This window comes from Thermobia domestica, chromosome 3 (assembly GCF_964235325.1).
Source record: "Thermobia domestica chromosome 3, izTheDome1.hap1.1, whole genome shotgun sequence".
NCBI lineage: Eukaryota > Metazoa > Arthropoda > Insecta > Zygentoma > Lepismatidae > Thermobia > Thermobia domestica.
Window position 1 is genome coordinate 85,021,560 of NC_137456.1, and position 23,690 is coordinate 85,045,249.

General features: G+C 34.0%; 1 protein-coding gene across 2 annotated transcripts in view; it reads right to left on the reverse strand.

The window, feature by feature from the left end:
• Window positions 1-849: 849 nt before the first annotated feature.
• Window positions 850-23,690, reverse strand: part of LOC145680569 (SPRY domain-containing SOCS box protein 3) — a 90,553-nt gene continuing 67,712 nt past the window's right edge. Inside the window, exon 7 of one of the 2 annotated variants that reach the window (XM_081751209.1) lies at window positions 850-2,585. In XM_081751209.1, coding sequence (XP_081607335.1) covers window positions 2,485-2,585 — 101 coding nt within the window. In that variant the 3' untranslated portion in view covers window positions 850-2,484. Of the gene's footprint in view, window positions 2,586-13,126; window positions 18,092-23,690 lie in introns of those variants that run through there. The other variant, XM_081751210.1, reaches the window with a different exon arrangement.

The window sequence follows — 23,690 nt, forward strand, 5'->3', positions numbered from 1 at the left end:
AGTTATTTTAGAAACTGCACCTCCAGTCAACGACTAGATTCGCTGCTAATATAGATAGGGCTCGTGCAGCTGTAGAAGAAAACGTAATCAGCTATTACAGTCATTATATTTGATAGTACCTCTTAATATGTTCTCTTTGTGGTTTGCAGTAAATAAAAAGTGTTGTTCTTGGAACACCTACGTCCTACTTAGTCTCAGAGCAGATTTCAGTGGTTTTCTGTTAGAAAATATGGGGGTGGGTTCAAGTAGCCCGAACGCGAGTCTTACTTGGACCCATTTTTTACAATAATCGCCTGTGTTTTGTTTTCAATATATGTAACTAAAACTGTCCTGGATATGTACAATAAAGCCTGTAGTTCCACTTAATATGGGTTATGACAATAACTTTGGAGTTTTCGTGGATGAAAACAGGCCGAAAGAACGAATTTATTGCAAAATTGGGTCCAAGTAGCCCGCGTTTACGGTAGCCAATGATTTTGCCAGTGTTATTGACATTTTTATTCATAATTTTAGTAATATACAAAGAGAGTTATATGTTCATTTCATTATCAGCTGAGAGTATTATTTTATTTTATATAACAGCATGTTTATTTTATGCATGATTTTTTCTTTTCTGTGGATCTTGTAATTTGTATTTTAAAATGTATTATGTTTATTTTTGTTATTTGCCTGTTATTTGTATGGAAATTGTAAGTGGGCAGTTTTGCCTGTAATTTCTAGTATGCAATAAAATTATTATTATTATTATTATTATTATTATTATTATTATTATCTGAGCTCTAGTTACCCTACAATGGAAGGATAGGACATAAAACGAAAATAAAGCATCACATCACAAATGCTTCAAATTTTATTTTTACATAAGTAACCGCATACACTATGAACATCCAAAATAAAAAAATACAATCACACAATTAGGAAGAAAAATATTAACAAATAAACAAAAAATAATATCAAACCATCGCAATTTTCTACTAAACATACCTAATTTGATTCAAAATCTTGCAAAATACAATTCAAAACATTTGTAGTCATTCTTAGAATAAATTTAAGACTTTTTACAAGTTCAAATTTAAATACTGATGACAAAGAAAAAGTAGATATTTATAGACAAGGCAGATTTAAAAAAAAAAAAAGAGTTTGCACAATAATTTCGTGTTTTTTTTTGTCTTAGTTGTTCAGTTAGCTACTAACTAAATTGGGAATAGACGCGTTTATGATACACGAATTTTTATTTATGAATTACTAAAACTGACCTCCAAACCAAAAGAAATAATTGGGTGAGGAGATATTGTGAAGAAAATTAAGAAGTCTTGATATGAAAAATATTCAAAATCACACATGCATCTTGGGCTGTATCAAACCGTCTTACACTGAAACTTTCCCTAATTTTTTTGAGAACAAATATTCGTGTTAAAAGTTTGAGATAACAAAGCTTGTTTCTGTTCAGTACTGCAAATGACTGACTGAATATGTCAAGTACACTTTATATCGCAGCTCTATGGTACAAAACATTGGACAGTCTATTTAGAACTGCCCTATACAAATAACATACGTTTTGTCCTGATACCTTTCAGAATAATCTTAGGTATGCCTTGGGCTGACTGAGTTGGATTAAATATCTATAGGGTTTACACACGAGCAATTAAATATAACTCAGCAAGACCATCGTATATGCATATAGTGGAAAAATATGATAAGTTGTAAGGCCTACAACAATATAAAAATTACGTAATAGAAAAGTTATATATGGCGTAGAATTTTAATTCATAACATTATTATTCCTAACTACACACGTATAAATATAATTATTCATGGTTTTACAAAATTATATTGTCTGGGTTTCTTTTAGAACATGGCATGGTCATTGATACAAATTGTATACAGGAAGACAAATAATTGAGGAATTCGGTCAAAAAACTTGGTATAACCCTAACTGCAATCTTATATATATATAATGCACTGTCCTCAAAATAATTTTATCATCGTAATAATTATCTCAATTTAAGCAAAGATAAATCAGAAACGGAAATTCAAGCAAAATTCGAGCAGGTCATTTGGAAGATGCGATTTTACACACTAATTTGTAACTTCAGTTACTTCCATCCAACAATTTGGTTCTTGTAGGTTATGTACTTTCTCGCCACACTCCTTAGTTAATCAGATTTGGCCAAATATTTGTACTTTCATTATACAAATAACTCCCTTAACTAATCAAATTTGGCCAAATATTTGCTCTTTTTATTATACAAATAACTGTCACTGAGTCTTAAGGGTTGTTTGGCTCGTTTGGGGTTCACAATGTTCTCTTTCAGCACTGATGCATCTAGAGCTTAAGTGGAATCCGATTCTGAATGTGTTTACAGTTTGCATTTCTCTTATTACTGGTACAGCTGACTGTAGATCAAGCATATGTACTTCTGGACTTGTTTCCTGCTCCCAATGATGATTTGCACTTTTCATTCGTTTTTTTATTCCTAAATTTTAAATTTGTCTGAGAACCACAGGGAAGGCGATGGCACTGACTAAAGGCCATTCGAAGCCTTCATACAAAATACCTCCAGGAATCAAGTTTCCTTCTGGACCTAGAAAAACGTTAAAAAAATACAACATGCTGATTTAGTATCCATCAGAACAATACAAAAGTAAGCGATTTCTGCATCCAATGATTCTGCTAGATTGTCTCTATAGTCTCTAACAAAAGTAGTGAACATCTATATAACTGTTCACAAAAACAACTATTTGCACTAAAAGGGTAGGAATGTTCTTCAAGTTACAGCAAACTACTTCAAATCGATCAATTCACTTCGAAATTACTGAAAAGTAAACTGTACTGGTAGCAACTAGCACTTTTAAAAATATCATTTGTGTAGTTATCTACTAAACAAAATTCAATTTCCACGGCAAGTTAGACGGTGAAAAACAAATTATTAGATTTAGAATGTAGTTTACAATTTACACGGGCATCAAATTATTATTATTATATGTATTGTGAATCACAAATAACCATGATCATGAGAAACGAGATAGAAGAAACGACACGTCTTTTAATAACGACTCTATAGAGAACAGTAAACCTGAGGTTCCCAATTGGTGTGTTGCGACACACTGATGAGTCACGCAGTATCATTGGGTGTGTTGCGAAAATTTAGAATTTAAAAATTATGAAGCATTTAATGATCGCTTAAAATCAATTTTGAGACAAACTGTACTCATCAACTCCTTCGGCAACAACAATAATGCCCAGTACTACCTACATTCACAACTTTAACAGTAAACCTTTATAACCTTACACTATTATAATCTATTAATACTAATACTACTAATAATAATAATCGAACCAGTATGCGCAATGACATAGGCGTTCGGTAAAGTGTGTCGTAAGTCAAAAAAGGTTGGGAACTATTGTTCTAAAATAGTTGCAGGTTTTTGAAAGTGTTCATTTGGAGTTTACGTTGGCCAACCAACAGTCTGCATTATTTACCCAACATTTTCCATCTCGCATTCCATTTACAATTTTACTTCTTTCTTAGGGGCTATGCTGACAAATGATTGACGAAGAGGCCAATTACAATGTAAGACCAACGCTCGTAGTTGATTAGCCTAGTATACATCGGTCAACCAACAGTTTGCATCATTTACACAACAGTTTCAAACTGGTACCTTCAATTGCAATTTTACTCCTTTCCTGGAGGTTATGCTAGCAAATGATTGACAAAGAGACAGATTACAACGTAGGACTAACGTTGGTACTTGGCTAGCCTAATGAACGTAGCTAACCAACAGTTTGCGTCATTTACTCAACAATTTCAATCTCGTACCTCCAATTACAATTTTACATCTTTCCTAGGGGTTATGTTGGCATAATGTTGACAAAGGGACCAATTACAACGTAGAATCAACGTTGGTATTTGGCTAGCCTAATGTACAGCCACCAGAAAAGTATCCCCCCCGTAAGTGCTCTAATTCCATTACTTGGTGTCCAGATCATTTACAGTTGTAAGTTCGCCTGGACAGATACAACCCAACTTACACGAAGTTTTCTCAGCAGCTGGCAGCCCTGGTCCTGGTGTTTATGCCGGTAAAATTGTAAAGTATGTAACTAATGAAACAGTTCTTCATTCTAAGACGAATCTCTATGGTTCGGATCGAGTTGTCCAATAAACCCATATATTAATCTCAATATTGCTGTGTATAATGTATTATTTCTGTATATATTGTTTGTTAGAGAAACAAAAATACTGATCATGCATAAATAAGAAAATGCTTGAAAGTAGATGAAAATATCAAATCTTGAACAACTGCTGAAAATAAGTTTGTAAATCATTATTTCCACTAACAGAACTTCTCCAATTGTCCTGATTCCAATATCTTTTTCTTTCTGGAGAGATCTTATTTGTCACACTATGTACTGAAATTGAAACATTTGAAAAAGTTTGAATCTGGCTGGGATTTGAACCCAGGTCCGCTAAATAGAAGCTCAATGTGCTAACCACTTACCTACCGCGTCACTGCAGCTTCCACTCAAACTATTAGCTACTTAAAATCGTTGCATGTAAGACTATACACAAGATACTATTGATCGTATAAGAAGACGTTCTTATGTAAGTCAAAATGATTTACTCGAGATTTCCTTCTGTAACTCAAGAACAAGCTATATTGACCTTCATCAGTGAGGAAAATATCGCAAAACGTTTTTTTTTTAAGTTGAGGCTATCTCATCGTTTTTAACAATTGGTCCGATTTACATTACTATTCTTGCCCACCTTAACTTCTAATTTCCAAAGAAGAAAAGACAGAAGATATTATTTTCGCATTCTTTGAATTGTATCAACACGTGTAGAAATAGAGAGTTCTATTTGTATCTTCGTAACTACTAGTTTATTTTCTTATCTTTGTATGAGGAATTTGTGGTAGATTGGCAAAGCATGATATTCATTTGGCAGAGACCCGGGTTCGAACCCCGTCGTGGCAATTATTTTATCTTAATTGAAATGTATGTTTACGTAATTGGTATTGTAATTCTGTTATTTTATTATTATTATTATTATTATTATTATTATTATTATTATTGGAAAGTTGAGACTTGGCTACATATTTTATATTTTATGAAGTTTTTGATTGAATTTAAAGTCTTTTTGTTGATATGGAATGTATCTGAAATGGTGAGTTGCTTAAAACATTAATATTTCTAGCAGTAGTAGTAGAAACTTATAAGCAATTGCTGGTTAAAAAATAACATTTGTTTTTGAGCAGAAGTATTTTGACTCATATTAACGATATACCTTATGTATTCATAAATTGTTCGCTAAACACGTTACGTTACCAGACAGTGCGTAATAAAGGTTGATACGGCTGACGCCATCTTGTAGTCGTGTTTTGTAGGTCACTTTTCTATTGCGAGTACACTGAAGAAAGTCGTCTCAACATTAAGACCGAGAGAAAATGAATATTTTCCATATTATCTTACATTGGAAGTATCAATATTACCAATGATAAAAATTTCCTTTAATTACCCAATGGGAATCGAACCCAGGACCACCAGAATGTGACACAACGCTTATCCCACTGCTCTAAAACATCGCTGTTAATTAAGGGGGAAAAACTTGGTGTGAAGTGCCTTGGTTGCACAATTTTACGATTTCAATGTTGTAAAACTCTTTTCGGTCATAATAAAACAAAGTGTTAAGTATTAACAGTAGTCAAGAGAATTTATATGTGAATTGTCAAAGTAGTTTGTTGAAAATGAGTGATAGAAGTAGTATTAGTGGATGTTGTTCCAGCATTTCGATATGAGGAAGTTTAACGCTGCTTGAGATTGAGGCTAATTTATGTGAAACTACAGTTTAAATGTATCTTTTCGAGTATAATTATTTTCTTTCACGAGCCATTATTATACATAGCAGATTGTCGAGTTCAATGTGTGTAAAGAGTATGTGTCATCGTCAGGAATAAATAACAAATCTGCTAGTTAACACTCAATTTCGTAAAAGATAGAGTACAATAGAATACATTCTTTAGTGAAATACGAACTCTTACTTATTACTAGAAACGAACACTTTTTAGCTCCATAAAATTTACTTTTCTCTTTTCTCAAAACCTACACATTAGAATTTACCCTCAAGTGTATTACCTTGTTCACTCGATGTGATCTACCGACTGTATATATTTTATATTTGGACAATATTTTAGTTCAAGAGAAATTAAAATTTCAGATTTTACGATAATTTTAGACTATACCTCATTAACTATACTGTGCTATTGTCTTCCTAGCATCATATCGAAGAGATCGATGAGAGTCAGTTTCATTTCAACAAGTGGAATGGCTGTCGTACAGCACCTAATTTTTATGCTTCGAATCCATTTTTTCCGAAATTACGCGTGAGTTTTCCACTCATGCATATTATTTCTTCAGTTTAATAAAATATAACAATTAATGTATGTCTCACCTTTGGACATTACGCTTTTGTTAAACTCGGCCCGGTCAAAGCCCGATGTGAGAGAGAAAACAATATTTCTCCGCAGTTTTGCATAGCCTTTCCCAAGTAGTCCGTCCTGAATCCCCTGCCAGTTGTAGCTTCACATAGTGTCAGTCTATATCTCCACGTATTCATGACTTGATTGGAGAAGGACTAGAACTCATACTGTACTTGTTACATAAAGTTACGAGCGGAAATCAAATATAAAACGAAATTTTAATCTACCGGCTCTGGATTGAACATACAGTAAATGGGCCTATCTTGGGAAGGATATTAATGAGGAAGTGTGCAGGCGGAGTCTGATACGCGTACACTGCACAGAGCGACAACTTCCTTCAATACATGGCATGAGTCAACAAGAGGTGTACATCATTATCAAGTTTCTCGCGAAAAAACTAAAATAAAAAGCAGCAAACCTTAAAAAATTTTCAGAAAGCTCCATGAAACCAGACTATATGAATGGCACAAAAAGTTTGTGGCGGGACTGTTAGCTGTTGAAAATGAAAACGATCATGGGCAAGCATCAACATTGCAAACAACATTGTTGCTGCTCGTGGCCTTATTAAAAAATAAGTGTATAACAATTTCGGCAGTTGTTTCTGCCGTAGGAATAACAACACAGTGGTAAAATAGTTCGTGTACAATTGGCTGTACTGTATACATGTCTCACTTCTATCTTCAAGGATGTCATACAAGAGTTGCCAATTCAATGGAAAAAAAATGTATCACATAGTCGGGAGACTACGTAGAGAAATAATGAATGTTTTGTTTCCTTTTCGTTGCTCCAATAAAATTACCGAAAATACCGGTTTACATGCGATTTTGCTTTAAACAAAATAATTTTAGAATAATCCCTTAAGTTGATAAAAATGATTGACTTTTCTAGGACCCGAAACAAGGGTGAAAAAAATTTAAAATACTTTTAAAATTGGATAAAAAAGGCCGAGAAAGACTTGAAAAGACTATTTTGCTGCCCAGGCATCACGTTCTTCCGTACCACAAATTAACCCTCCTACGGCCTTGGGGTTAATATGACCCCAAGGAACACATATTTCTTAAATAATTTCTTTGTACTTTGTTTTCGGTTACTGATTATTTTAGTATTCCTCGATCTGGTCTAGTTATTTACATAACCCAAAAATTAAAATTATTTTAAATAACATTGTTAAATAGAAAGGTAACACATCAGACCTTGGGGTCATATTGACTCTAATGTCTAATATTATATATTTGCTATTAGTTTAGTTTTGCACAATGTTTGCGGTTACTCATTATTTTTGTATTCCTTGACCTAGTCTAGCACTTTACATAATCCAAATATTAAAAGTTAATTATTTTAAGTAACGTTATTAAATAAAGAGGTAACACATCAGACCCTGGGGTAATATTGACCCCATGTCTAATATAACTTTCCTATTATTCATTATTATTACTATTATTATTATTGTTATTGTTATTATTAAGCCATCCCAAGACACTAGATTAATTAATATTTAATCTATCTTTCACGTTTGCATCCTTTATAAGAAATTAAATAATTGGGTCCAAATAGACTCCAAGGACTGGCGTGCGTGTAGGTTTGAAGGGCCATAGGAGGATTAAGAGAAACAGTCTTTGTCAGATGGTGTGATTGGTACATGGACCAACATTGATAATTTTGTTTTTCTTCTCGTAAGATGTACTTAAAAAAAATCATATGTAAAACATACATGAATCGTTATTGTAATATATAATATAATGTTTTTTTTTTTCGTCGCTGTCCGCTCGGGACGTACTATTGTCAACAAGTGATAGTTAATTGTTGCCAAAAAAGACGCTGTCTACTATTTCAGTAATCCCGCCTTTTACGTGTTTTTCATGGCACTTGAGAAATAGATTGAAATAATGTGACTTTAAATCTTTCTAATTCCCATGATGATCGCCATTTTCTTTTCTAAACAACAACGACTAAGGATCTAAATGCCAAGCCAACATTGCGCTGCGCTCTGTTATGTAATGTGATTGCAAACATTAGGGTAAAAGAAATATTTAAACAAAAATAAGATATTTAATGAATGAAATTGAATGCAGATAGGAAAGTAATTACGAAAATAATATGCTAAATGATAATAATAATAATAATATACAGGGTGATTTACGAAGTAGAAATACTTTGGATGCTGATAGTATGACTGATTTTAAGCAAATAAATTCCCGTGGACATAGGTCCGAGTCTCAACCATTTGCAAGCCACAGGTTGTTAATCATTTTGGACACCTTCGTACAGAAAAGTATTTTTACTCGGAATGTAACTGCCGTTCTGGGATTCCTATAGCGCGTTAGAAAAGTAAAAGAGTGATCTTTCGAATAGTGTATAGTATGGTAATGTAATGCACATGATAGGGAAATCATAAAAGCAAATTTCCAAAATTGTTTTGAAAAATTTTCCCTATTTCGAATACTAATTTGTGGAAATTGGATGGCAACACTATCGCAAAGGCAGACCAAAAAACACTGTTCTATGCCAAACATCGATGAAATTTCTTCAATGACACTCAGTTGAACAACCACTGTATAATGAATCAAGCAAAATAGACCAGCACACAAACCACACATTTATTTCCAATGTTTGTGTATTGATGGAACACATAACCGAAAAAAAAAAAAAAATGAGAGTCACAATACTGAAGGAACTCCAATACTGTATTCTATAAACTCATTTACTTAACGAAAGAAAAGCTATTTGGGTTTAAAAATATAAAAGTTTACTTTTAAAAAAGTGTGGATTCGTGGAGTTGTGTGTATATCGTTGAGGAGCACCGACATAATTAATAACGAAAATGATTTATTTTTTGGAAGGTAAAAATGAAATGAAATCTGTAAGTTTTACGTCCCAGGGTTATGCTGACTAAGCTAAAGGAGACGGTGATGATGAGAAATAAATCAAATGGTGGAATGAAGAAAGTGTGAGGAAATGGGAGAACCCCAAGCACATGGTGTTTGTGCATCACAAAGTTCACTTAGCACGTGCTGGGATCGAGCCAGGAACCCCCATGCACCAGAGGTGAACGCTCTACCACTGAGCCATCACGGCCCACTTCTTGGAAGGTAGTTGGTTAAACAGAAGTCAATTACGAGAAAATCCACTGCAATTCTAAAAGTAGACGATTTTCCTTTTATTTTATTTTATTTTTACCGACAGTTGGTCAATTTGCACGATAGAGATTTTGTATTGCTTCTTACGTGGATTACATTGCATTGGCGCTTGTATTAATTATGCGATTCTTACCTATCATTTTATTTAGAGGCGTTGTGGCAACTGTAGACAGAAATTTGTTAGATGTTACAAGTATTCTTTCTTTGTGAACCACTAGATTTTATTCGTAAATTTTCTAAATAGTGCCCCTCATATTTTTAACCTGTACGTTTGCTCACAAATTTCATTTCATTTACAAAATATTGTATAACCGTGAATAATTTCACAGTCATTGTTTTAGTTTACAGTAGACTTTACATCACACCTTTCACTTCACGCGATTGTATGAAGAAAAAAAAATAATGACGAATCCATGTAACAAAGAGGAAGTGACAACTTCAGTGTATTATTATTTTGTATGAAAATACTAGAAAAACTTGAAATGAAGCTTTACAAAGTCTGAAAAACTTAGAAAAAGCACAACAAAGTTACAACAAAGTTAGAAGTTATGGATACAGATTCCCTTACATGTGAATTGTATAAATACTTTCTTTCTATTACATTACACAAAAAAGTAAAGATTTCCTCAATTTCCAAGCCCTTATAATAAATATGTTACAGAAATATAGTATGTAATTTGTATTTATTTTTATTAACCTGTTATCATACTTTTTCACTGCATCACTTCGAGTGGCTTCGAATTGATTTACTGGAGCACCAACACGTTATACTTTTATTCTTTCACCGCTGTAACATAAATTCCTGTGTCTAAAGAGGATTTTTTAAAAGAAATATTCATTTGCCGATTCGACTACGCAATAGGGATCCCGTAGTATTGTGTTTGATTGCCATGTTAGAGATAAGAATGCAAGATTTTTCAGAGAGGAAAAAAAAGTGTTTTAAAGATTTTGGGGAGAAAAAAAAAGAAGGAAACTCTACTATTCAGAATTTGCTTAGAAAAACACATACATGGTTTCATATGTACGTAGAATAATTTTAATTGGATACGGACAGTTTCATTAAAAATAATAATTATTATTTTAATATTAATTATAATTACATTAAAACTATTAATTTTAAATACAACATACGAAAAAATATATTACAATTTTTGCTGGGAGTTCATGTGGTTCAGATCTAATCTTAACTTGTAGGTCTTCGATTAATATAGCGTAGATGCTGAAAGGAATGCTAAACTAATATAACCAACTACGTATATTACACAAATCTTTATTTGTTGCCTTTTAACTGTATTTTAATGAAGACTTGGCATCTCTTAATATAGTCCCACACACTCTTTATAGGTTTAAAAGTATTTGCAGGACATGAAATTCACAACCACTTCGAGTTTTGCTTTTAGTATTCGCAGTAGCTTCTGTTCCTGACATTTGTTCCACATCACGATCGATCAAAGCTGCAATATGATCGAGATTGTGTTAGACGAAGAGTAATATGCTAAAACGAAATTAATCTTAAAACATAAGGTTGGGGTGCCAGTTAGATACGAGATAAAAACGTAACTTCTTCCATTTTCTCTCTGAATACTTAGTTATATCATTGGGCTACATCGTTGACAGTGCGTGAAAAATCAGTTCCTTTTAATTTTTTCGAGCTGCTTTATTACGGTTATAGAAACGTCCAGAAATATAATTTCTTTCATTTATTAAAAAAAATAATAATAGGGAAAATAAAAAAGACATATAACGTGCGAGAAAAACGTAAAACTTCCGAAAAAAACGTAAGAGCGTAAGAAGGCACCCGCAACGTGGAGTATCCTCTATAATGTTTGGAAGAACTCTGAAGTATACATGCAATTCGAATGATGAATGTGCTGACAATCCTCACTATGATTAGTACACTACGTTGTTTTTACTTGTAAATAAGGTTCACTTTTATTCTGATTCGTGAAATTCTCGCCATTATCGCTTCTCCCGTGAAACTCCACGAAGAACATAGTCATTTTAGCGCAGTTTCGTAATCATGACGTTTTGTTACGCTTCTTTGCAGTTTAATATCACGTCATCGATAGATTGGTTTGAAGCAAATTATTTTGTCCAAGATCTAAATAAAGAGATATCAAATTCTGATTTCTGAAAATTGCTCACATTTCCAAATTTTCGAATTTTCCCTGGAGCCTTGTTCACAGAATAAAAATAGTGCAAGTGTTAATAAACTCACGAGAAAGTACAAAGTATCATGTACTAAAAGTTTCAACATGACCTGCTCGGGAGAGTAATGCTCCCGGAAGTACGTTTTATTCGCGCGCTACTCTAGCCAGCTATTCTACGCGCTATTCTAGCCAGCTGTTTTGTCACAAAATTTAAATAATGTGGGTCAAGGTGGAACAAAACGAGCCCTTCGGGTCTTCTAACCCGTTCGTACTACTACTACAACAACTACTACTACTTATCTGCACAAAATTAAGTAAATAACTTTTTTGAGTATTATTCATCTTATTTTAATATAAAATGTGTTATGAAAATTAATTTTAAAAAATTAAAAGTTCCCTTGGGCCGGGTTTGAACCCACGCCAAAAGCGATATTCGTTACTAGAACATAGCACTAGCATGCTCGGCCACAAGAGCAGACAGCAGAAAGCGTTTGATTTCTGCTATTTGAATGCTACATGGTAAGAAATGGATAACGCCAACCAATCAGAACTGTGTATTTCGTTCGTACTTCCGGGAGCTTTACTCTCCTAAGTTAATTCTGTTTCAACTTCGTCCTGTAGATGTAAACTGTTGGGAAATGTTTACTGCTATCTAACGGCGAGATGTGTAACTTCTACTACCTTTGTTTCAATAATGGATGGGGTATGGATTGCTACCGTTGAAGTCATCATTAACCGTGAAGATGCTAACGGATTGACAAACTCGGCCGCGATGATCGTTCTAGCTTCTCTATTGCCAAAAAAGAATTCAAAAAATCGCTTCCGTTTACGAGTTATTGTGAAGTAATAAACGTACGTACGGATAGACGTACTAACATTACAATATTATAAGTTCCACTTGGCGAGTTCCTAATAGAAACACCAGGGAAATATAAAGGAACGGACTCACCGAGGTGAAGCAGTGCTAACATCTTGTCGATTGCTGCCGGTTACACGTAGAATTGATTGTTACAATCAAGCTGTAATTTGATATGTAACCTGCAGTAATCGGCAAGGTGTGCTCGCACTGTTCTTCCCTGTGAGTCTGTTCTTTTATATGGTCTTTATCTTTTTATTACCTGTGCTCTTATTTTGTTCACTATGAACAAGGTTCCAGGGCAGATTCAAAAGCTTGGAAATACAAGGAATTTTCAGAAGTGAAATGACTGTTAAAATTCTTAAGCATGTTAGCATATTGTCTGAACAGATGTTCTTAATAAGTCTGTCAAGTAAAATTCATTCCGTTTCATTTTTCTCCAAGTACGTACAGTAATATGAAGAGTAAATTTGGAGCGTGTGTGTCTAGAACTTAGAACTACAAAATTATTATTATTATTTAATTAAAAAGATGTCGCAGATTTGTTACGCATGGTCACATGCTCAGTTCTTTAAAAAACAACGAAAAATTACCACTTTACTTCTGGTATGGTGTCTAACATCACATTTAATTTATTACAACAAATCAAAGAACCACAACTTTTACTGTACAGACCTGTATAAAGCACTATAGAACCCCATAGTTTCTTGTTTATATGTATTGCGGTCGGATTTACGGACCGAGGGGAACTCAGCCCTGGCCCTCTACTAAGAATGAGGAATTGCTTTCAAAAGATAACTACGTGACTGATATTTCTCTTTAAATTATACACGTAATTTGAAAACACACATACACAATTACACTTTTGAGGTAGGTTTATTGTATGTGCTTGTTATTTCCCTTTAATTTATGTAACGTTTCTATTCTACAGTTACATCCATAACTCTTGCAATGTTGATTTTTTTTTTTTTTTTTTTTAATTGTACCTGTAGCCGTTCTAGAATTGAACACTTCAGCCACATTTCTTCTTTGTGAGTGTTTGTCTGTCTCTCTCTCTTCACTATAAGTCTTTCAATTAGTTTATCTACTGGCTATAGCGAATCTCCTTTCAATATTAAAGATTTTTTTCAACTTAACCACACATATTAACAGTGGTAGCTCTTGAAAAAAAAAAAAAACTCTTCAAATTAAGGAAGAAACACTCTTGTGTAGAACAATTAGAACATTATGTAAGTTTTTTCTTTAGTTTAAAGCAATAAAAGGGTCTCTTTGGTTTGCCATAAAGACCAGACTGTGTCACACGATCAGGTCACAAATCACGTTGCGTGCTAAATCGAGTTTGGAGATTTCAAATTCCAGATATGAGATATTTCACGCACGTAACCTCCGTGTAGGGTGCCCTGGGTAATGCGCAGAAGATACATATACTTTATTATTGATTTTTCTCAAACAATTTGACTTTTGACAATGTTCTATCCATATTTACCTTACGTGCTATACATTGTTTTTAAGCTTTTCATTATGTCTTTGCAATAAGTTTTAAAACCATCTCCTTATTATAGTTTTTGAGATATGTGGACGACTTCGTTTTTTTTATTGATTCTCCATTGACATTAAAGTTCATGTTCGTGATTTTTTTACTATGTTCCATCCATTTTAGGACAATTTGCTTATGGAATCTAGAATCTACATAGTATCTTCTACATTTGAGCTGAATTTCAGCCATCTCTCCCAAACTTTGTTCACATTATTGTAACCCTTCCCTTTAGTCACCACGGCATTTAAAACGTAACGCGACACAACTTTTATTATTATTATTATTGACCTAAACTTTGGATATATTTCATCTGCTCTTTTCTACTTTATTGATATTCTTTCACTGAATCGAGTTACTTTTGACCAGTTGAGGCCATACGATGTTGTTAACCTCGGGCTTCCAAATACATAAATCCTGGCTTGTGTATTGCTACTGAACGCCAATTTACACTTGCCAACTCAATATATATATATATTCAATGTTACACTCATTTACTGTAGTATAATAATGAAATTCTTTCTGTTTTGGTCGACAAAAGTTTTTATTTTCTAACACAAATTTTATACAAATTATTTTGTACCTGTGCAAAGAGATAGATAGATAGATAGAAAAAGTAGAGAACATATACATCAGAGTGGTGCCCAATTAACTTGATTCAAATTAAAAATTCTTTCTCCAAGAAACATAAACCACATCCTTCAACGTCTTCGTATGTTAACTTCTCTTTCCAAGACTTCGGATTCACGCGACAATTTATATTTATATCAAAAACAGGTAGCTTTAATATGATTGGTAACTCATGTAATATTTACTTTTATATTTTCCAAAATTATTTTGGAATTATTTAAAATTACTTTATAACCATGGCACATTAGAAGTGATTCCTGAAAGTATTTTTTTCTTTCCGCTGAGTTTTTAAAAGTTCCAAAATTTAATTCTTTGGTTAGCAATTATAAATTTATAAAGCTTAACTTACGCGTATACCTATGCCACAATGAATTTATTTGCGATGTTATATATTTAAAAAAAAAGCTGGGGAGTGGGGCGGGGGGGACATTAGAATCTTGCTAACAAGTTATGTCAAGAATATCATTTAAAATTTACACTTGCCACTAAATTCGGATACCAGTCTACTTGAGTGGGGTGATTTGAGTAAAGTTTTCTTTTACCACTTGGAGAAAACAGTATTCAAGATACAAGTGTGTACTGAAACACATTAATGAAATGATGTGTATAGGGTGGTGGCATATTCATTTTTGCTGGTCAGTATATAGAATATTTATCAGCAGCATCATGTTACTATCATTCTTTCAAAAGAGAAACTGTACATGACAATGAAAATATTGATTAACACACTTGCTAGACGGTCAAGAAGCCTGTCTTTTGATAGTGTCCTTTACAGAACCGTTGTTTTTGAAAATTGTAAAGAGAGTGTATGATTCGACTGGGATTCCTCTTTGTAACATGTTGTACTCTTGGCCATATTACTGTAACTTAACCAATCACACAAAATAAACTATTTGAAGACAGAAGAATCATACTTATGGGTCAGCGACACAGCCGACTATTACGAATATAATTTCTTTCAAAATGACTGGTACTTTATATTATTTTCAGAATGACTACACACATGAGATCTTCCGAATTTCTTCACATGATCCGAACAAGATCAACTTTAGCAAAAGATTTAAATTACAAAGAAAAATTGTCAATATATCATTACTCTCAGAAGTGTCCAAAACACACAAATACGAAATTATTATGCTGGTTATTAGTTTTTTTCTATACATATACTGTATATTTATTTATCTTGCACAATAAATAGCAACCGTTTTTGAACATAATGAATTCGTTCTTCCTTTTATCTCTAATACCCTGTTATCTCATGTCTACCACAATATTTCACAAATCCTCAGGAAGATAATAACCAAGATAAAAGTCAACGTAACAATGAACTGGGAAAAGAAAATTCGGGTGATTCAATATTGTTCACTTATATAAAAAATAAAATTAATGTAGTATTTTTTACATTGACAAAGTAAACTGTTAAGTGTATTTACAAATTACTTAAAAGACGTAAAATACTAGTAATAAAGCTACTTTCGAACAATCTTATGTACTGTTTTTTTTTAAACCTACTAACTAAAGCCAATTCAATTTTACTGTACAATAAGAGCACGCACTATTTGTTACAACAGAATTGATAGTTACAAACAAGTAACACATAGCAAACAAGCAAAAACAGCCTACGAAGACTGTTCATGTAAACACAAAATTTGTTTCTCTATCATTGAAACTCAAAAGACACACTTTTGTTTTTCTTTCATTATCTTAAAAACATTTACTTAAACACTACTGCCCAATAGGACATAGTGTGCTATACAACACTTGGCTAGAATATGTTTTGGTAAGTATTTTTTTCTTTTCACTCATTACAAACGATATATTATATACATGCGTGTCTGTATATATATATAATATGCTTTGTATGCAAATGAAATAAATGTCTTCCAGAAAACACGTTCAAAAATAAAGAAAAAAAAATAAGATTTAGAAGTGTCGTTAGAAATATATTGAATTTCCATAGACAGTGACGTAACTGAAAGGGGGAGGGGACAAACGGGGCTTGTGCCCTGGGTGCTTGATTGGGAGGGCGAAAAACTGGGAAAATATCTATTTTCACTACACGGCAAAGAAATGAGTTTTAGCGAACTAAATACCATAAAAAATTACCTCAGAAACTTAACTGGACAACAATGACCTTAGGACTAAAGTTAACTGGATCTTAGGTTCATATCCACAGAGAATAAGTTAGCTTTGAAACTATCTTTTGAGGACTTGTAAAACCCTTTGCAGCCAAAAGAGCTCCCAAAGTTAAATTTTAATTCCAGCTTTCTGTGATTTTATTTAACTTGCATCAATTTAAGAGATTTGGAAAATGCCCGAGTATAATACTCGAGACAGCTCGACTATTTGTCATAATTAAATATTGTATTCTAAAGCAAGAGACTATTGATTCATTCTACACATATGCACACTCCAACGTAATTCCAAAAACATTGTGATTTGCAGTTATGATAAGACTTTAAGTATGTCAAGCATGCTTCTTTCAGATTATCTGGCAATCAAATACTAACCAATTTGGTGTTTTATCTTGTACTAAAAATTTAATTATGTACTGCAATTTTGAAAGCAAGCTTTATCACTTGAAGAAAAAATGAAATACGAGAATTACTGTCTGATGCCAATATCAGGTGTGATCGCGGAGCGTTTTGGTTTGTTCGTTGGGGGGAAGAGGAAGGGGGTGCTAAGGCGTGTTCTTGCCCCAGGCAACAACTAGCCTAGTTGCGTCGCTGTCTACAGAAAAAGCTAAGATCGAAATGTTACTCAAAAAAATAAACAAAGAAAAAAAAAACTACTTGAGAGATACATGAAAAAAAAATATGGAAACAAGTTTCTTTTTTGTGTAAGTGGTGTTCTTACTTTGTTTTCTGTTATAGAAGTAGAATGCATAATATGTCGTACTATACTAGATTGAGAAACATTTTACATTAAGTGGAAAGGATTCATTATTTAAACATGATTCTTGTTTTGGTATATTGAGGGGTTGAAGGGACTATAATAAGTATATTTTAGATTCCTTTCTTCTTCCTCTTTTACACTGACAATAAACAAATATCACAGATTTATCTACTAGCTGCACATATTACACAAAAGGTTGCTTAAATTATTTTTTGTTTTCTGTCATAACATTATTATCACATTATTTCTAAAGTACAATTACATCCGAACAGTCTTCAATTTTAGGCTTGCATGTTGATTCATCTTCTTCTGGGGAAAGCTTCAATACGATTTATGCAGGTATTTTTTGTTTGTTAAAAAAAATAAAAAATAAAAGAATACCAGGACAGGCAGTGTTACGCAAGCAGGCAGCCTGAAGAGATAAGAACGTCTGTTACAAATGTATACGAACTTATATAAAATTATTTTATTACTTCAAAAATAATATATATATATATATATATATATATATATATATATATATATATATATATATATATCTTCACGTATTAGTTTACTGCCCCTTACCTAATAAGCAGTTTAGTTTTTAACTAGAAAATACTGCTACAGGAACAGAAAATATACATTGGTACCATAATCTGAAAAACACACTACAATTTATTAACACTCCTTTGTTTTGCACTAAGTATAATATAGTTCTCTCTCTTCTATTGGAGATAATTTGTTTAATCAATATAGCAGTGAAGCTCATATTATGATTTGTACCTTCCAATCGAATCCATTATTCTTTCCCTAAATTTTTGTAGCTTTACCTAGTAACATATAACACAAAACACATTGGCGGAAGCGCTGTTGCGAAAGATAAAAGTCACAAAAGTTTATATGTATCAAACCAACGAGGTGAAGACAGCCGCGCTAGCAATGTGTTACGAATTGTGCAAGTGCTCGAACCCGTAAGTCTTGGAAGCATTCACTGTGTAGTATATTCGTATTGACGGTGAAACGAGAGGTAATGTGGTTGGGATTTGAAAGCCGGTCAATTACAGCTGTTGTTGTCCAAGCATTCATGTTCCAACCAGCGGCTATTCAGATTTTGAAAGCTGTGTTAACAGGATAGAAATGTACGGCCTCATTTCAGTCCTGAAGTCGCCAAATCGCAAACTCCCAGCAGTGCCATCTTGTCCGTTGGTGTCAGGTCTCGAGGCATATGGCGTATCGGTGTCTACTTAAGCAGAGGCTGTATGTATAGAGATTCGTAACTTTGACAATGGGTCACAGAGATCTCCTGAGAGGTGATGGAGAAACCACAGTGAATCGATACAGATATTACAAATGTGTGAATTCTTCGATGAGCTTTACTGAGCTTTTACAGTGCCTCCACCAGAGTCAATTGGGACTAGATTCAGAATATAAAACGTCCTCGAACACGACAGGCAGTGAGGTGACAATATCATGATGTTAACTAATATAATATTGATAGTACATATACCACTCCACGGACTGAATCGAGGTGCTGCATTCACCTAAGTGTATTACAACGCCATTCCACATTGGCTCTTTCTACACGTTGTGCAATCTGAGTACTTTTAGATAGACGGAGATACTCATCAATATTTAAGCTGAATTGGAACCAGAGCATCCAGCGAATAGACTACCCATGCATTCGCAGACGTCAACTTCGAGACCCAGAATACGCCTGCGGTGTTCTTGGGAGAAGATCGCGGATTGTCAGCCTCTACGAAGTTTGCATACAACCTTCAAGTAAGATTCCCATAGGTATTCTTGAATACCCTTGCCGCTACGATGTGCTTATGCGTTTCAATAAGGCAACTATCTCATGTAATAAAGTTAATTTTACACATGAACACAAGGGAGCACGAAAGTGAGAAGTACGGAACGCCTCATACGTTTCCATAAAACGAAAGCCAATCTTTTATGATGATTGACTGCTTCTTTTCCGCAATAGTGGTGCTACTTTTTTCTTGGTTTGCATTGTATCAGTAGATATATATAACTGGAGTTTTATACTCTGTTGAGGGTACAACTATATATATATATATATATATATATATTTCAGAAATGTTTGGTGCCCTTCTTCCAAATAAGTAGATTAAGCAAGATTCAATCTGGTTATGAAGGAATTAGTGGTGATTTTTGGTGTGGATGACTTGTATTCAAGTCTTGGAGGGAATATATATATATACAGTGAAACCTCCCTTAACGGACACCTCTCAATAACGGACACCTCTATAATACGGACAGATTTTTTTGTCCCGGCAAAAATGCATGTTCTCTTAGGGAACAAAGCCCTCCCTTTTACGGACACTCTCAGATACGGACGCGGACAGTCCTTTTCCTCCCGAAATGTTTGAATAACCTCTTCATAACGGACAGGTATTGTTCTCGGTTCTGCGATATATTACAGTCTACAGAAAAGTATTTTCCCCATAAGTGTATCTCTCATGAGTCCAGACCTGGTGAACCATCAAACAGAACCGCTGAACTTGAAATTTTATCCGGAATAAACTGCTTTCTGGCGGAAATCCTAGAAAATTTTCAATAAGGAATAACACTCATACAGGGTTAGTCGTAAGGCAAGGAATTCTATGCGAAAGATCTTCCCTTCCCTAACAAATTTAATCCTTTTCGTCTGGATCTTGCATCTTTACCGACAATTTCATAGATAACAAAACAAACCTTGTTTGTTTTACAATAAAATTTTCAACGAGCAATGCTACCTCTCTTACGTTTTTGGAAAAGAAACATTTTTCTTTTACTCATGATACTGGAACAAGTCTGGGTTGGAGTTTTCCCGGCTTCCTTTTTCATTTTCTCTAAAAGGATATTCTTTATGATTGGGTCTGGGTCAATAAATATATGCACCCCCAACAGCTTGCCTTTTCATCCATTCTGTCAACGAAGATGCCGCGCCAGTACACAAACACACACAACGTTTCTTCTACAATCGTACTGAGGATTTTTAGCGGACACTTGCTAATGAGTTTTATTACTGTTGTAGAGGAAAAAGCATGCCTTTTTCGTTAATTATTGCCCAGCAATAATAGGCTATAATTTAATAGAAATGAATTTCTCCTTCATCCTTCCCAGTAATTCAAATGTGTACTAAATAAGGCTATTTTCATATTGAATTTTACGTATTTACGCCCATACATAATGTATTTGCTGTATATTACTGCATACAATTACCCTTATGAGAAATTAAATTTCTGTAACCTCTCTATAACGGACACCTCTCAGTAACGGACAAAACTCCATGTCCCATTGGTGTCCGCTATTGAGAGGTTTCACTGTATATCTTTTTCGTTAAGCTGTGGGTTTCATCTCAGACTCGACACTAAAAATCGGAGATTAATAACTTACGCGAATAATTTGTTATCTCTTCACAACTTGAATCAAGACTAACCTAGCTACCTCACAATAGGGAAGGATTGGTTAGTTCGATTATTGTAATTTAACATTCCTTTCAACACCAATAATAAATAAGACGGAACCTACTGTTTAAAAGAGAGATTCGAACCAAATTCAAGTTTGTATCCGAGACAATTATCAGTACTCCTGGCATCAATTGTACAGAAAAGCTATCGTTAGCGTTTCAAGTCACGAAAGGACACGAATAGGAAAGGGCAACATTATGTTAGAATAGATATTTTACCTAGGTGAGTGAGTATATAGTTGATGATTCACATTAAATCTACATTTATGCTTACTACACGGTGAAAGAGTTATCTTTATTACAAGTACCAAATTTCAGAACAAACAACCCATGCTCCATTTCCATATGTAAGAAGATATGCGAAACACGATATAAATTGCTGATTAACAGACATATTCAGTATTTTAAACAAAAGGTAATAAATTTTCTCATTAAGTTCAATTCTTTTTATTGTTGTTATTCCTTAACTTACAAGTTAGACGTTTCTTTGGCGGCTTTGGTAAGGGCCTAAAGAAACGAATCAAAGATACGGCAATTAAATTTAAAAGCAAACATTTATTCATACGGAATTTATTATTCAGTTTTATCAATAAATAAGGCAAAGAGATCTTCCCTATGCTTTTATATAAGGAATGCTCAAATAAAAAGGAGATTTTGACTGTACCGGCATTGTGTCTAATGGAAGTGGCGAAATATGTTTGCTGATAGATGGCGCACTAAGACTCCCAGTTTGCACTTCTTTTAGTTTAATATCCCACGATTGCGCATTGAGGCTAAGGGAAAAGCTGGTGATGAGATGAATGTTAATAGTGGAACGAAAGTGGGAGAACCTCGAGAAAACCCTACGAAAGTCCCTTGGAGCGGGCTGGGATCGAACCAGAGATCCCACATACCAGAGGCAAGCGTTCTACCACTGAGCCATCGCCCTCTCGAGTTTGCACTTATAACCAACAGTGTCGCCTGCTTTTCCTCAGTTGGAGAAAGTTATTTAAGGCGGTCGGATGTATTATGAATTAATCTAATAATAGCGCAACGAAATGTTATCTAATTTCTTTGTGACGAAGGAGTGTACGATTCAGAAATTTATCCCAGAATAGTGAAGACTTAAACAGGTCATCGAAAACAAGCGTAGAGGGAAGCTACCGATCGGAATACCGCTGCTCTAGGGCAACGCTAGGCCACATATGGTCAAGATCCTCGATTTGCTTAAAATATTTCGATGGAAAGTTCTCATCCCCTGTACAGCCTTGATATCTTTTCACGTAACTCTTCCGCTCCTTAAAAGAAAAATCTGAAAACTCATCGGTTCACCTGTTACGAGGAAGTGCAGAACATAATTGAACAATGGATTCGTCAACAAACCAAGAATTTCTATACTGAAACCATCTACGCCTTATGAGTTGGGATCACTGTAATATCAACGCCAACTATCTGCATTTGCCATGTTATATTATTATTCTACTTAACATATGCTCTAGTAAACTATTCTTAGACATAACCGTAATCTTTCTTTTATTTGAACAAACATTATACGCACAATGAATAGGAAGGGAGGGATATTACTGTAGTGCATTGACTGGCAAAATATCAACGGTACACTGCTTATGTCAGCATGGGTAAATGTGTCAATTTACTACTTATTGCTACGAGTGTACAGCTACTTTAAAAACTATTACAATCCTGTCTACCTTTGGGAGTCCTGTATTTAGGCATATTCTTCCACGAAATTACAAAACTGAAAGGTATTTCTTGATTGTCTTACGCCCAACATTCAAAATACACACGGTGGGAATATTATCTGTAGAAGTTGTTAGTTTGTATAACTTTACCTGATACTTGCAATCTGAATGTAAATAGAAAACGATATTTACAATATTTGCTTCTTATATCTCCATTGCCCACGTTTAAAATAACTTGACGCACACACACACACACACACACACACACATGAAATTCTGGGCAAAATTCCGTATGTCAACGTAAAATTTGTCTATCGCAACGCAACGTAAAAAAATGCGAAAAGCAATTAGAATGGCTATGTCGATTATCACAAACTAAAACGCAAATTCAGCGTTGCATACACATAAACCGCTACAGAATGACGCCAAATATGTTCAATAGTGTTTAATTTCGTTAGAAACTTATTATTTCAACTTCCAATTAATTTGGTTCGACTTCTTGCAAAGAGTTTTCATTCTGAGGCTGTAATTCTCTATTTCGATACTTATATATGATATTGCAAAGTATTTTGCATTTTCTGTGGGCCTCATTTTGTAGCGTCTGCGTAAACGGAACTGGATCTTTGCGAGTTAACAGGGATGAACAGGTGCCTCTAAAACAGCTACAAGAAATGAAGATGATGCTATGTGGCTCATATGATCAGGGAACAGAGGTAGTATCAGGTGTAACATTGCAAATTTCGCGTTTTAGTTTCCGGTAATCGACATACCAGTTATAATTTCTTCTTGCATTGTTTGCGTTGCGTTTCGATCCGCAAATTTTACGAAAACTTTTTCCACAGATTTTTTTTTTTTTTTTTAAATCAGAAAAAATGTTT